This window comes from Dendrobates tinctorius, unplaced genomic scaffold, assembly GCF_039654945.1.
Source record: "Dendrobates tinctorius isolate UK_male_01 unplaced genomic scaffold, ASM3965494v1 ptg000156l, whole genome shotgun sequence".
NCBI classification, from domain to species: domain Eukaryota; kingdom Metazoa; phylum Chordata; class Amphibia; order Anura; family Dendrobatidae; genus Dendrobates; species Dendrobates tinctorius.
In genome coordinates, this window is record NW_027361823.1 from 27,565,459 (window position 1) to 27,582,500 (window position 17,042).

The 17,042-nt window shown below is 41.7% G+C and overlaps 1 protein-coding gene across 3 annotated transcripts in view; it reads left to right on the forward strand.

The window, feature by feature from the left end:
• The window catches only part of ARID5B (AT-rich interaction domain 5B), a 354,406-nt gene that overhangs the window by 249,011 nt on the left and 88,353 nt on the right, over positions 1-17,042 (forward strand). The window contains exon 1 of one of the 3 annotated variants that reach the window (XM_073548294.1): positions 9,993-10,224. The exons of the other annotated variants lie outside the window; for them this stretch is intronic. Coding sequence (XP_073404395.1) covers positions 10,221-10,224 — 4 coding nt within the window. The 5' untranslated portion in view covers positions 9,993-10,220. Of the gene's footprint in view, positions 1-9,992; positions 10,225-17,042 lie in introns of those variants that run through there. 3 annotated transcript variants of the gene reach the window in all.

Genomic DNA, 17,042 nt, shown 5'->3' on the forward strand with positions numbered 1-17,042 from the left:
ACGGTGCAAAAATTTTAATGAAACCAAATTGCAAAAATGGCCTTTTGTTTAGCCCAAAATACATCCATTAAAGAAAAAAAATTGTCTCCATAGGTGGAAACCACTGAATCTCCGCTGCTGCTCCCAGTGTCTGTCATTGCCCACAGCTCTGCAGTGACTTCACTGCTCTGAGTGACCTGTGCCATTAGCTTGGGCAGAGCCACTGAGCTCACTTATCCTCTGTAGCGCTGTCGACGTGACATCACAGCTGCAGACAATAACAGACGCCAAGAGCGGCAGCGGAGACTCAGCGGTGGACCGCTGCAGACAGTCAATGGCTGCGTTCAAACTGAGCCAAAGGAAACCGTTTTCTAGATTTCTCTGTTAGCTCAGGTGGAACTGACCGCTGCAGACAATCAACGGCTGAGTTCAATCTGAGCCAAAGGAAACAGTTTCCTAGACTTCTATGTTAGCTCAGGTGGAACTGACCGCTGCAGACAATCAATGGCTGAGTTCAATCTGAGCCAAAGGAAACAGTTTCTTAGACTTCTCTTCTAGCTCAGATGGAACTGACCGCTGCAGTCTGTCAATGGTCACTGATTCGCTACAGTGGTCACTTCCCTGCCAGCAGAGGAAGGGGACACCAGCAGCAGTGCTGAGGAGCGGTGGGGGTCCGGTAGGTAGGTTTGCGTTTAGTTTTATCTTAGGACCACCATTAGACAATTTTAATATAATTATAATTTTTATGTAAATATGTATAGATCATCTTCGCTCATTTTGCTCCATTCTTTTCCATCGTGAGTGTCTGCGGGTCAGATTACATGTATTACAATTAGACTCGCACCTGTTGGGCTTTTCTTCTAGCTTTGGATTGTAATGTAAAACTTTGATAGGTTCTGATGAGACATTTTCTTGCCCCTATTTAATCTCTGCACATGGAGGTGAATGTTAATTGTAACTTATTAATACCCGTCCTAACATCTGAGCCGCCCATTAGCTCTCACCGCGCTACGCTTTGATCTGGGGTTGTTGGATCCGGCAGTCAGCGGCTCTTACTATTTGGCCGGTGCTCGGGGCCTCGTATTCACAGACTGCACTAAACTCCGATATAAAGCCATAAACACACACATGCGCAGCAGGTGAAGCGGCCTCATGATGGAGAGCGACTCAGATTGCACAGGAAGATAAATCTTTCATGGCGATCGGTAAAATATCTCTTTGCAAAACATGTTGCACTTAGTGTAATGTTGACGGTGTCATGTTCCTGCTTCTTGCTCAGGAGGTGAATGCCGTTCCCACAGACTTGTTCACTATGAAATAATCAGCTAATGTGGCATGCAAATCAGATCTCACCAACTAAACAGAACCAGAGCGCCAGCAGTGTTTTCGTCAAAGTATCTTTGTGGGATTTGCTGATAAAGTGAAACAACATCGTGCGCTCTAGAAAACTATGAATCATCTGTTAGAGGGGAAGCGTATATGTTATTATTATTTGTTATTTCACATGCCCATATTAGTATATGATCTAGCTTTATAAAGGGGGTGCCGGCCTGAGGCTACAAGTCTGCAGTCACTCTTTCACTCTATGGGACTGCAGACTTGTGAATCCTCGCATCGCGCACGCTGTGCACTGTGAGGATTCTCCGGTGCTGGGAGCGGCGGGCCCTGGACCCAAAGTATGTGATTTGCATATGACATGCTGACTAAACTTGTCAGGTCTCACTCAATGCATTTGCATTGAGCAAGGTTGCAAGCATCTAGTTGGCATGTGACCGCAGTGCAGCACGATGGCTCAGTGGTTAGCATTGCAGACCTGAGGTCCTGGGTTCAAATCCCATCAAGGACAACATCTGCAAGGAGTTTGTATGTTCTCCCCGTGTTTCTGTGAGTTTCCTACGGGTTCTCCGGTTTCCTTCCACATTCTAAAGATATACCGATAGGGGATGTAGATTGTGAGCCCCAATGGGGACAATGATGATGATGTCTGTAAAGCGCTGCGGAACATGATGACGCTATATAAGCAAGATGATTTGCATCTGTATTGCAAGGAGAGCTTCTTATATATTTTTATTTTACCCCTACCCTACGAGATAGCTGATCAGTAGTTGGGTGCATTCATGTAACCCCAGAGTGGCTGTTTTATATGGTCCTTGTTAAAGCCATAACACAACCCGGAAAATATGCCTGCTATGTGTCTGTTTGAATGCACTTTGATGGGGAGTTCTGATTTTGCAATGGCTGTAACGTATCCAAATGTGCAAACTTTATAGACATTGTTAACACTTGCACCCCATGTGGTTGTGATTGGTACTGCAACTAGTCCCTTTCACTTGAGCCCGGCTATGCGTCCAATAAAACACTTCCGTTCTATTGACGGACATGGTTCATTGGGCTCAAACCTCCATTGATCACACGCTGATGGCCTAATCTAAGGAGAGGCCGCCTCTATTTTAGGCTTAGAAAATATTGTGATCATTTCAAGGAGAAGGAAGATCAATACTTTAATTTATAAACTATTTGAATCTGCTAGTGCCGCTCCGGTGGTGGCCGAGCCATTGTCTGTGCTGAGACATGTAATTGTGAAATGCTTTGCAACGTCATGAATGGATCCAGCTGTCCCCTACATAGCTGGAAATTAAAGGACGGCTACATTCTCCGAAGTGTCTTGCTGCAGTTGCAAAATGTTGGTTCTGACTAAGTTAATGTATAAGAAATCTGATTTCCCTTAGGCTAGTTTTCACCATCAGCAGTGAGCATGGAGAGACTATTGCACAAGACAGCTATAAACTAAAGTCGTCTTTCCATCTAGTACGGTAATTGTTTGACAGAATTCATGAGTTCTAGAAATTACAGGGTAGAAAATGTGAGCGAAAGTGAAACAGTTGTAATTATGTGTCGCGTGTTCTGTTCAATTATATCGGTGCAGCCTCATTATTATTATTGTTATTATTATTCATAGGCTGATGGAGGAAGGAAGGTTCCATAAGAGATCCATCAGTCTGATTCTAAAATATTACAGTAAAATTCTCTTATCTGTCAGGTTTTCCATATTTGAACAACATCAGTACGCCCCAGTGTAGCTGTCTATGACATTCTGACATCCTCCTCCCTCCATGTACTGGAGCCTGATGAAGGAGCAATGCAGCTCATTAGCCAAGCCAGCCCCCTTCCCTGTCTCTGGTCTGGTTACACAATCTCTTTAAAGGAGCATGAACTGAATATTAAAGCTGCAGCATAGTGTGCGAGAATGTAGGAAGCAAGCTAAGGTAAAGGAGTATATACAACAATTCTTAATTTTGCAATGACTGGAGAATAGTGGTGAGCGAACGTGCTCGGATAAGGCGTTATCTGAGCATGCTCATGTGCAAACCGAGTGACTTCGGCGTGCTCGAAAAATATGTTCGATTCCCTGCGTCTGTTCGACAGCCGCAACACATGCAGGGATTGGCTAACAAACATACAGAAGAAACTGACCCCAGACGAAGCCATTGGCGAAACGCATGTTGGGGTAGGCATTACTGGGTGAACCCTTCTAAGGCTAGTTTCACACTAGTGTTTCCTGGAGCTGCGGAGGGATGCGCACGGCCGCCGTGAAGCTCCGCCCATGGCCGCACCTCCTCCGGGCAGCTCCGCCTATGGACACATGACACTGCATGCAACCTGCGTACCCTATCTTTAGCACTGGATGCGCAGGCAGTGCGCAGGTAAGTGTTTGCACCGTGTTGCATTTTGGTGCGATCAACGCACCGTCAAAAGGACACATGCGCCGGCAAATGCATACCTGCACACGGCCTTCGTACCCAATGCTAAAGATAGGGTACGCAGGTCACATGCAGCGTCATGTGTCCATAGGGGAAGCTGATCGGAGGAGGTGCGGCAAGGTCGCAGCTTCACGGAGGCCGTGCGCATCCCTCCGCACTTCCAGGAAACGGTAGTGTGAAACTAGCCTCATACCATTTTGGTATTTTACTCCCTATTTAGGTCTTTTTAATCTCCATTCTCTAGCCCTCTCTGTAGTCTCTGTATTCTCTATGTTCATTGTCATACTTATTTGTTTTAGCTGCCTTGCGCTTTATTTTTAGCCTGAACATAATTTATTGATCTACTGCCTGTAACAATATCTTGCACTTTTCCACGTACATAGTTATTTATGTACAGTGTGTATACACTTTTTTACTTATGCATTTATCAAATGGATTTATTCTGCTTATTTAGCAGCACATTTCCACTTCACCCACCAATTGTCTATGACTGTGTATTTCTTGAGGATTACGGTATTTTCTCCTCTTTTATATACTGTACTTATCATCCGAAATAAAGTACCGTAATATTTTTTGTTTTTGTGTTCTGCACATTGTTGACTACTTTTTGGACTTTAGAAGGGTTATATTCAGTTGTTCCTGTTGACACAACTTGATAGTAGAAGATTAATGTTGCTATTTTTTGCTTTATTTTTCTGAATATTTTATCCACATTTATTTTGCTCGTTTCTTTCGGAGGCTTTTACATACAGTGGATCTTTTGTTCACCATAAACTACGTTCATGTTTGATTTCCCATTTGACAACAGCCTTGTGAAATCTGCTTTTCAGACTAATCAAGTGCTTTCTTCAATTGCATTATCATGCAACGATGCACCAATCAGGAGCCAGTGGACCACATTCCTGCTCATCCACTTTGTGTATAAAAGCCGCATTATGCTTAGCATTCATTCGTCTTTACAGGTCCGTAATCTCACATTGAATCATATGCATATCAATATTGGTGTGCTAGAATAGTTGACTACATGTTATATGTTATTCTGATATCATATATTATAAGATACTTTTATACTCCTCAACATCGTAATTGAAACACCAAAAAAAGTTGTAGAAATATAATACTGGCGTCCCTGCGCTCCATGTCATCGCTTGGCACATGCAGATCTTGAATTGCAAAAGGAGCTGCCAGCAGTGGATCTTGATTACTTGTGTCCACTCAGCTTGGCAGAACATTAATAAGACAGCCATTAATAACCTCACTAATAGCAGCCAAGGCTGTAAGTGTGGGGATTTCTGCATATGGCGCTCATATTCAATATTTGAAAACATTGAGATGTTATGAAAATGTAATTTCCATTTTTCCATCATTTGCTTTAATTAACATGTCTATCCGTCCTGTGATTTCTATAATTCTGCAACGTTTCCTTGATGCTGTGTGTGTTATGTTCATTGTTGCTTTACAGTTTGCTGTAATAATGATAATAATGTAATACCAAATGTATCCAACTACTACAGAGGTCTCACTGACGATGTGCACTAGTTATTGGTGACATGTGATATATGAAATATAGTAAGTGTAAACTGAGTTAATATGAAAAGGAGCCTTTATCTTCACTTCTTATTGATTGAAGGAAACACTTTCCTCCTGTCATAGTTTCCTATGGTGTATATTTACACAGTGGTGACATTTAACACTTTATATACAGAATACTTGGTTCTTTTGTGTGTTTACATGACCTTCTGCAGACTTATAGATATAGATTATTACAGAAACCACAGCTAACTGAACGTACAGGACTGCAAAAGCCACAAACTGCTAAACCACACAATAATACAACAAGCCCATGCCAAAAACTGCTATTCTCCAGCAAACGTACATGATACTGATACACATTAGACATAAACGAGACTATTATAATATATATATATAATATATAATATTACACAAATGCCCAAATAATCACATAAGGAATAACTCACAACATTATATAACAACACCAAAGAACAAAGTCAAGAGTATAATTCCAAATAAAATCCATATTTTATTAAAGAAACAATTTTATATTAAAAGCAAACAGAGACCACTAAGCAAAAAGAAAGGAGCAAGATGTCTGACATATGTCACTATAACACTAACAGAAATCCATGATAAAATGCCAAATTTGCAAGAGCCAAAAAACATGACGCTAAAGTGCCTAATGTGTAAGCTGAAAGTCAGTATATATAATGGCTGACTATGAAGCACTCAAGTGGTACTACCTGATCAAAAGCTTAATGGCATTTTAACAATGACAAATAAAGCGCACAACAATTACATCATCAGTGGTCAATGCAAAATGCTCCCCTTCGCCCCAACGCACGTTTCATATGTTACTTCATCCTTATGGGGGTGGGGCTAGTAGCAGCAATTTTTATTGGGTAGCATTGTGGCTCAGTGGTTAGCGCTGTGGTCCAGGGTTCAAATCCCCCCCAAGGTCAACATTTGCAAGGAGTTTTTTTTTCTTTCTCTCCTTGTTTGCATGAGTTTTCTATCAGCACTTTGGTTTCCTCCCACACTCCAATAGGGAATTTTAGTTTTGGGGACAGTGAGGACAATGTCTGTAAAGAGCTGTGGAATACGTTGGTGCTATTTAAGTAAAATGGTATCAGCTTTTTTTTTTGCTGCTGGAGAAGGAAGCACTATAAGTGTTTTCTGTGTTTTCTATTCTGTATACACAGTGCTTATCCAGCGCTCTACATACAGTGATAGAGAAGGCAGAAATGGAAATAAACTGTCTCTGCCATTTCTATGTGGAGTCCGGCTGTGTCGGACAGCAGTCTTCCCGCTTCCTCGGCACATTATTATGCAGATGTTATATTATGCTGTGGCGTACTGGAAAATCACTGCAGAGTAAAGCGTGGACTGGCTGGACGTTTGTAGTCTATGGGCAATCATGACATAGTTAAAGAAGTTGTCCACAAAAACAGTTCCACATCTGGAAAAGGGTTGTATCTGGTATTGCAACTCAACTTCATAAAAGTGAACCAGGTTGAGCTGCAATAACACAATCACTAGACAGGTACGGTACTGTTTGGGGGAGATAGCAGCCATTTTTTTATTATCCTGGACAACACCTTTACTATTTATATAGAGTGAGCCACCAGCATCCATTGTTTTTATCATGGTGTAATATTGAAGTAAGGCTGGGATCACACATGTGAGCGTGCTGCTGCATAGAAATACATGCAGCCACACCACACTCCGCTCCCGAGTGCCGGCGGCAGTGCCGGGTATTAAGATGCGAGACTCGTCCGAGTTTCTTGCATGTGTGATCCCGGCCTAAGACTAAGAGTACTACACATGAAAACTAATGTTGGCCTACGCTGCCGATACCGACTGGTTTAGACGACTGTCTAATGTGTGGGAGCCCAGGACAAGTGATTTACAGGCTAGATAAGTATCCGACACGTTCGATATCAGACTGCTGAAATAAGTGGCTGCCCGACATCTGGCAATGGCTCTCTCATAGGCTTACCAAGCGCTCCTGTGTATGAGATAACCTGGCGACATAGCTGCCAGGTAAATGATGGGGCGAACCATAGCTCGGCCAGCAGCCATCTAACATGTATGGGGGATCTTAAGTCTGCATATCCTGTCTGTTTGCCGCATGTCCTGGGAAAGCTTCTGCTTCATACGTCAAATGTATAAATAGGCCACCAGTCGTTTATTGAGGCTGTTGGGCTGTTCTGTGTCTGCATGCCATTCTCAGCTATATAGTATAGCACGGTCAGCTGATCTATTTCTGTAAAGCCTAATTATTTTTTGTCGTGAAAGCCTATGGGTGACGTACACCTCCTTATAGTTTTACAGTGGTATAAGTTGAAGATACAGTATATATACAGTGCCTACAAGTAGTATTCAACCCCCTGCAGACTTAGCAGGTTTGATAAGATGCAAATAAGTTAGAGCCTTCAAACTTCACACAAGAGCAGGATTTATTAACAGATGCATAAATCTTACAAACCAAAAAGTTATGTTGCTCAGTTAAATTTTAATAAATTTTAAACATAAAAGTGTGGGTCAATTATTATTCAACCCCTAGGTTTAATATTTTGTGGAATAACCCTTGTTTGCAATTACAGCTAATAATCGTCTTTTATAAGACCTGATCAGGCCGGCACAGGTCTCTGGAGTTATCTTGGCCCACTCCTCCATGCAGATCTTCTCCAAGTTATCTAGGTTCTTTGGGTGTCTCATGTGGACTTTAATCTTGAGCTCCTTCCACAAGTTTTCAATTGGGTTAAGGTCAGCAGACTGACTAGGCCACTCCAACACCTTGATTTTTTGCCTCTTGAACCAGGCCTTGGTTTTCTTGGCTGTGTGCTTTGGGTCGTTGTCTTGTTGGAAGATGAAATGATGACCCATCTTAAGATCCTTGATGGAGGAGCAGAGGTTCTTGGCCAAAATCTCCAGGTAGGCCTTGCTATCCATCTTCCCATGGATGCGGACCAGATGGCCAGGCCCCTTGGCTGAGAAACAGCCCCACAGCATGATGCTGCCACCACCATGCTTGACTGTAGGGATGGTATTCTTGGGGTCGTATGCAGTGCCATCCAGTCTCCAAACGTCACGTGTGTGGTTGGCATCAAAGATCTCGATCTTGGTCTCATCAGACCAGAGAACCTTGAACCAGTCTGTCTCAGAGTCCTCCAAGTGATCATGAGCAAACTGTAGACGAGCCTTGACATGACGCTTTGAAAGTAAAGGTACCTTACGGGCTCGTCTGGAACGGAGACCATTGCGGTGGAGTACGTTACTTATGGTATTGACTGAAACCAATGTCCCCACTGCCATGAGTTCTTCCCGGAGCTCCTTCCTTGTTGTCCTTGGGTTAGCCTTGACTCTTCGGACAAGCCTGGCCTCGGCACGTGAGGAAACTTTCAAAGGCTGACCAGGCCGTGGAAGGCTAACAGTAGTTCCATAAGCCTTCCACTTCCGGATGATGCTCCCAACAGTGGAGACAGGTAGGCCCAACTCCTTGGAAAGGGTTTTGTACCACTTGCCAGCCTTGTGACCCTCCACGATCTTGTCTCTGATGGCCTTGGAATGCTCCTTTGTCTTTCCCATGTTGACCATGTATGAGTGCTGTTCACAAGTTTGGGGAGGGTCTTAAATAGTCAGAAAAGGCTGGAAAAAGAGATAATTAATCCAAACATGTGAAGCTCATTGTTCTTTGTGCCTGAAATACTTTTTAATACTTTAGGGGAACCAAACAGAATTCTGGTGGTTTGAGGGGTTGAATAATAAATGACCCTCTGAATAAACTTTTCACAATTTAAAAAAAAATTAAACAAAGAAATAACATTCTTTTTTGCTGCAGTGCATTTCACACTTCCAGGCTGATCTACAGTCCAAATGTCACAATGCCAAGTTAATTCCGAATGTGTAAACCTGCTAAATCTGCAGGGGGTTGAATACTACTTGTAGGCACTGTATATATATATATATATATATATATATATATATGTATATATATATATGTGCAAATTAGAACATTAGAATATCATCAAACAGTTAATGTATTTTAGTTCTTCAATACAAAAAGTGGTAAAACTCATATATTATATAGAGTCATTACAAACGGAGTGATCTATTTCAAGTGTTTATTTCTGCTAATGTTGATGATTAGGTGTGTCCAAACTTTTGGTCTGTACTGTATATGTTGGGAAATCGTCCTGATGTATGCCATAAAGTATATTGCAAAGCAAGAATAGACCCTAACACAATATCAACCGCACGCAAATAAGAAGAGTGATCCTCCGATACATTGGGGCTCTGCGCTGTTGGTAGAATGTATTATTTCTATAGTTCTGCAGTTACTTTCTCGAGATGTCACTTCACTGTCCTATGCTATGAATGAATGCACAATGCAATGCATATCTTACTGCCCTCCGGCGGGGGGGTACAGGAGTATTATTCCGAGGCTCGTGATGTTGTGAATCGCTTGCATCCTAGCGATCAAGTCTTCTTTTCTCATTATCCAAGTGCCCTGTTTGTGCCAAGTCCAAGTCTCGTACAGAAGGCGGCTGCAAACGGTTAACGCTTTGGTCCTGTTCCCATCATGGGTTTGTTTTTAGCTTTTGTGATGTCAGCTGGGATGAAAACTATATCCAGTGCAGAGGCTAAAAAAAAAAAAGAGAGGAAGAACAATTAAGGCAAAATGTCATAACCTACATGGAAAAGGTGGTGTAGTGCAGCCCCAACTGGCAGCAGCTACAGTCATTCCACTCCTAGCCACTAATGTAATCTGTGTTTATAGGAGTAATGTACTGTAGCCGAGGGGGAGGGGGCGTAAAGCGCTCAGCAGATACTCAAAGTGTTCATTTTGTGTTAAGCTCACATCCCCACCAAGTCGAGTCTTCCAGGGATTTAATGGGCAGTGAAATGCAGTGTAGCATTCTTGAGAACTGATATAAGTGAGACAGATGCTAGTCGCCTGGAATGGGTAATGCCACCTTTATCTATTTTTTATTTATATGTTTTAGCTGAATTTGCATGTTTTGTGTCTCGTTAGTTTTCAGGGCTGCATACAGAGGGCAAACTTTAAGCCGGCTGCTTGTGTTCTTCATCCTGTCGCTGTGTGTTTGGGAGGCGAGATGCTTGGACAATGGCAAGCTCCTGGTGAAAATCTGCTTGACCTGTTTAGTTCTTCCCCAGGATGGGGAAGAAGAAAAAAAAAAAAGTCTTTACAAAAGCAAGATTTTCTGCCAGTGCCAAACTGCACAGTATTTGCAGACTGATTAAAATGTAAATGTAACATGTCAAAGAGCGTCGCCAGTTCTGTGTGTGACAAATTTAAAGTGAAAAACAATTAGGAAAGACGATAGATCTGCTGTGGGTTCGGTGGTGACGGCTCCTCTGATTTTTGTTGTTGGGGGTAGTAGTTGAATAATATGTATCAAGAGAATAGAGCAATCCTTTATACCACAATGTCATGTAATTCAGCAGACAGTGATTGATGGTTTTTTTGGGTTTTTTTTGCTGTTCCATGATGATTTGTATTAATGTATACCATGTAATGTGATTTGATAGTGTGAGCTCATACGGAGGAATCATAGGAGAGAAATTGGGACAGGCAGGAGGGAGGTGCACTTGGTACCGTTAGCAACGTTCCTAAAAAAGAAAAAAAAAGTGAAGGAATAATTTGTGATGCGTCAGCATGTGCTGCTGCTTATAAAAATGATGGATAGACTGCAGGTTAGGCGATCACCGTAGGATGACTTGCGTCTCTCGTCAATTATTATGTCAATTATTGATGGGCATGTCAATAAGTTCAGCGCTCTGCAATATTCTCTGTGCATATCGTTTGCCTGGATCGTCACGGGACACAGTGTCTTCCTACATTCAAGAAAAGTAACAATTAATGAAACAGAATTATTCCTCAGAAGATCGGGAAGATAATACTTGTGCAGAAATTGCTGTCAGCATTAGTGAATTAATTAATTACACAATGTAATCCATCAGTATTATAGAAGTCATTCTGCAGTGCAAATAAGTAAAAGGGATGGATGGATGAGTAGATGGATGGATGGATGAGTAGATGGATGGATGGATGAGTAGTTGGATGGATGGATCAGTAGATGGTTGGATGGATGAGTAGATGGTTGGATGGATGAGTAGATGGTTGGATGGATGAGTAGATGGTTGGATGGATGAGTAGTTGGATGGATGGATGAGTAGATGGTTGGATGGATGAGTAGATGGTTGGATGGATGAGTAGATGGATGGATGGATGAGCAGATGGTTGGATGGATGAGCAGTTGGATGGATGAGTAGATGGTTGGATGGATGAGTAGATGGTTGGATGGATTAGTAGATGGTTGGTTGGATGGATGAGTAGATGGATGGATGGATGAGTAGATGGATGGATGGATGAGCAGATGGTTGGATGGATGTGTAGTTGGATGGATGGATGAGTAGTTGGATGGATGAGTAGATGGATGGATGGATGTGTAGATGGATGGATGAGTAGATGTATGGATAGATGGATTGATGGATAGATAATTGGATGGATGGTTTGGTGGACGGTTGGGTAGATGGGTGGATGAATGGATTGGTGGACGGTTGGGTTGATGGGTGGATGTTTGGATGTATGGGTGAATGGATAGTTCAATAGATGGATGGATTGATGGAAAGTTGGGTGGTTGGATGGATGGGTGGATGAATTGGTGGACAGTTGGGTAGATGGGTGGATGGATGGATTGGTGGATAGATGGTTGGATGGGTGGGTAGATGGATGGATTGGTGGATGGATGGGTAGATGGATGGATTGGTGAATTGATAGTTTGATGGATAGATGGATTGGTGGATGGATGGGTAGATGGGTGGATGAATGTATAGTTGGATAGATAGATTGGTGGATGGATGGTTGGGTAGATGGATGGATATGTAGATGGATGAGTCAATTGATGAATAGATGGGTGGATATGGGTAGATGGATGGCTGGCTAGGTGGATGGCTGGCCATATAATATTTTTTGGTAAATGAGTGCACACCACACACGCTATTGTTTGTCATGCTTAGCTTGGCCCCTGTGGTTTTCATTCACAATGGAAGCAATATGCATTTAATTAAAGTCTTTGCATTGCAAAGAATAATATCACCATAAGTTGTTAATCATCTGTCCCTGTAAAGACATAGCAGCTGTTGTGTTGCTGTCAGGTAATTGGTGATCATCATGGTCACCAGAAGAGTCTGGGCACATTAGGCTGCTGTGGTGCAGATCCAGGTGACTGCCATGCTTCTAAATGTGAAAATGTCACTAATCACCGATTGCCCTTTTGCAGTTCTGTGTTGCCACTTGGCTAATTTATACTCTTGTAATTGCCGCTTTGTTTTCATTGTGCTGTTAATGGATACTGTTTCAGTGAATAGGTTAGATCTCTAAATAATGAAGGTTGTATATGACTTCTGGCAGGTATTATTGCATATATTGGAGTGTGTTAATGAAGGGGTAAATATAAATGTATGGTGAATTGCATAATGGAATGGTTCTATAGAAGTAATGGAAGCTTAAAGATGTGTAAATACTGTATGAGATGGGAAGCCATAGAAGTAATGGCCTGTATAATCTATACCAATAACTGGAGCACTGAAATCACATTTTAGGAGGCACTTAAAGAAGCACTCCTCCTCCTCCTCCCATCAAAGTTTTTATCCTCTTAATATATTGCAGACATCATATTATACCAGTGCCATGTGTATTGACAATTGCTCATTTTGCCCTTTTACCCAGTTAATTCTCCTCTTTTCCATTAGGTCTATGACATTACGTGATTAAAAATTAACTAGCTGAACAGGAAATCTCTTTTCCCTACATGAATCATCATTAGAGCTACACTTTTACATCACTGGAAAGTCCCGGGCAGCCCATTTCCACCTCCTCTTCAACTCCTGACCCAACTGTTCCACTCTTTCCCAGGGACTTTGCATTGATGTAGAATTGTAGGTCTAATGATGTCTCATGCAGGGAAATGAGATTTCCAGTTTCTACATAGAGATTAGAAGGATTGAGCTAGTCTGTTTTTAATCACGTGATGTCATAGATCTAATGGAAAAGAGAAGAATTAACTGGTTAGAAAGGCAAAATGAGCAATTGTAAGTACACAATATTGATGATTGCAATATTTTAAGAGGATACAAATTTTGATGAGAGTGCATCTTAAAATTGTGTTATGATGTATTACATTAGTATGGATTTTACTGGCATTGATTTGAATTGCATTTTGTGCTGTATTCATAATTATTATAGATTGTTATCAAGAAGGAGGAATATCATAGATAATGAAATTAGAGAATAGCCATCAGTCGTTACAAGTTTGTGCACTTCTCACTGCTGTTTTTCCCTTCAGTTTGTCTTCGTGTCTCTTGTGCTATAGATAGATTACACTTAAAGGGGCTGTCCGGCCTCAGAGTACAAGTCTGCAGTCACTCTATGTGCACAAGGCGCGCTGTAAGGATTCTCTGGTGCCAGCATCGGGAGCAAACGGTCATGTGACCACAAGTATGCAATTTGCAAACTTCTAGCCACATTCCGACTAGACGTGTCAGTCCTAGCTCAATACTCTTGCATTGAGCGAAGCTGCCTACGTCTAGTTGGCATGTGGTCGCATGTGTACAAATCATCGCTCCCCACACCGAAGAATCCTCACAATGCACAGTGCATTGATACATTTCATGTTGAATTTTCTGACAATGTTAACAACGGAGGATGCTTCTACCTATGTACTGTATGTAAGTGATCTAGTCCTAGGAAGATGATGTTTTCCTGGCATGGTCTATGTATATACAATATGTCGCCTAGAATGTGAGTGATTGCAGCTCTATGAGGTAGGAAATTTAATTGTCTTGGCACTGCGCTTTGACGTCTGTTGTCTGTTTTCGTGATTACTCAGTGACAGTTTCTGTTATTATTCAACTTCTGCAAATAAATGACCAAATTTGGGAAATGCATTAATGAGTTATGTCAGCCAGCAGTTATCATGGGTAGGTTATTCACTGGTCAGCCCGGTTGTTCTTTCTCTGTTTTTTATTATTTTGTTATTCTTCAAAACAACACAACCCTATACACTCATCAGTTCTCCAGGGCTTTGATCGATGAGAGAGTCCAGTCCGAGCCGCTGATCCTTTTTAGGTTTCCATTCAGATTGCAAAAATGAAAAGTTGGTAACAAAAAGCAAACTTTAGCAATAAATCAACATCTCCTTAGAGAAAGTACAGTATTTCTAGTAAGCGATTAGTCACACGTGAAAATGTCACTGTAGTGAGTCAGCCGCTGTTCTAAAGTCATATTTGTAATCCTGCTTCTGATAAATTCTTCTTAGTTTGTCAGTTGCATTTGTTTGCAAAGTACTAGAAAGAACATTACTCATTAAATGTTAATAATTGCCGTTCAGGTGACACATTCCGTGTTTGGATCTTTTTTTTTACCTTTGACATGCCTTTCATGAAATAATATGTTACTAACACATTGAATAAAGTCCTGCGGAGAGTCATTTCATGATCCTCATTGACATTTCTCAATTAGAAGATGGTAATGACCAAGTCAAATAGTTTTAATGTATAGCATGCAGGCTTTAAATATAACAGTAGCATGACATTTCATAGGTCTGTAATTAGGAAAAAAATGTTTGAAATGCATCTTGGAAGACAAAGACTTGTTTCATTATTCTCCAGTATATACTATTATATGGATACCGGATTATAGAACTGCCTGGAGAAATGTTGTGGAAATACGGTACCAATTTTGTACCATAGAATCATAGAATCGTAGAGTTGGAAGGGACCTCCAAGGTCATCATGCCCAACCCCCTGCTCAATGCAGGATTCACTAAACAATCTCAGATAGATGTATGTCCAACCTCTGTTTAGAGACTTCCATTGAAGGAGAACTCACCACCATTGATCACCCTCACTGTCAAAAAGTTTTTTTTAATATCTAATCTGTGTCTCCTCCCTTTTCAGTTTCATTCCATTACTTCTTGTGTTTCCATGTGTAAATGAGAATAATGATGATCCCTCTACACTGTGACAGCCCTTCAGATGTTTGTAGACCGCTATTGAGTCTCCTCTTAGCCTTCTTTTTTGCATCTCCCTACTGGTCGCCTTTTGCTATTTCTAATGGTCACAACCCTTCTCTGTGTGATTGGTAGACATCATCAATGTATCGGTGGTCTAGAATAATCTATTAATTGAAGTTGCGTAATTTTCTTATTAATATTATACTTTAGCAACAGACTTGAGACTTCTCAATGAGGCAACTCCTCCAGGGCCATAAAACAAGAGTTTTCCAACCATTACACACCATTAAAGTGAAAAACTATATGTGGCTTGGTCAGATTTGCAGTGGGAATTTTCCAAAGCTAATCCATTGAAATGTGCAGAGAAATCCAGGAACCAGGGCACCAGACGTCCTCCTTTAGTAACTTTATTGGTACAGAAAAAAAAAAAAACGTTGTGATTTTTCTGTATCAATAAAGTTTCAAAGGAGGACATCTGGTCCATGTGGAGGATTGCCCCAAGTGTGCACAGACAACAGAGTGGCGCACGGGGCTCATCTAGTCCACTGAAATGGGCCCGTAGAATCAGCAGCAAATGGTGCAGATTTTGATATGAATGTAGATTTCAGAAGCTTAAAGGGGATGTCCAGAACTTTATCATTGATGGCTTATCCTTAGGATAAGTCATCAATGTCTGATCTGTGGGGGTGCGACACTGGGCACCACCACTGATCAGCTGTTCCCGGTGTCAGTGGCGGCCGGAACAGCTCAGTTGTGGAGCTGCACAGCTCTGACGACAGGATTGTGGCCCCCGGTACTGCACATCTGCCCCTTATTGATTTGAATAGGTGGCAGTTGTGCAGCACCCGGCCGCGGCCACTATACAGCTGATGGTGATGTGCTGTGGAGCTCCGTAACTGAGCAGTTCCTTTCCTGCTGACTCTGGAAACAGCTGAGCGGCGGAGTACCTACCAATCACACATTGTTGACCTATCCTAAGGATAGGCCATCAATGTTAAAGTCCCCGAAAACCCCTTTAATAGAAAAAAAGCCTTATGTACTCATGCAAATATTCTGCCACTGTCATGTCACGGCTTTCCTGGTCTTTTGAGCAGTATTTGTTCTTCCAGATCTAGTAATGGCTTGTTGATACATGTGACCACTACCACTTATGATTGCCGGCAGTGGTCACGTGATGACATGACAAGGTTAGGAAATAGAGACCGGCTAGGGGACTTGGGAACTGCGAAACTTGGACAGGGAACTAGCAGCAGACTACTAAGCTTAGTACTGTTTTTTCCCATGATTATCTGGTTTGGCAACACTGACATAAAAGATGGTTTATAGATAGAAAGGAGACAATTCAGTGCTCCTGGACTCAAAATGAGTTTATCGAATTCAATGCAAATGTATAAGCGGAGTGATGTTTGTCTGGGGACTAGTAACAATTGCTTCATGCGTGACATATCTAAGGTTTTTCCAAGTCCTTGTCCTGGTTTGGCCACAGGGGTTCTGTAATTAAGAATGTTTCCCCAGGAATTCTTCTTTATATGTTTCTAATTGTTCATTTTTATTGCACAGTAACGAATGTAAGCTAAATGGTAACTAGTCCAAAATAGTACAGAATAGGACAATGCAGGGGAATTACTCTGCCGATTGGCAGATTACGGGCAAAAAAAACTGGTGTCAGACTGTTCTTTGGTTTTCTCAAAATAGTAAAACGCTTTTCATCTTAAAAGTCTTTATTTTAAAGCTTGATGTACAT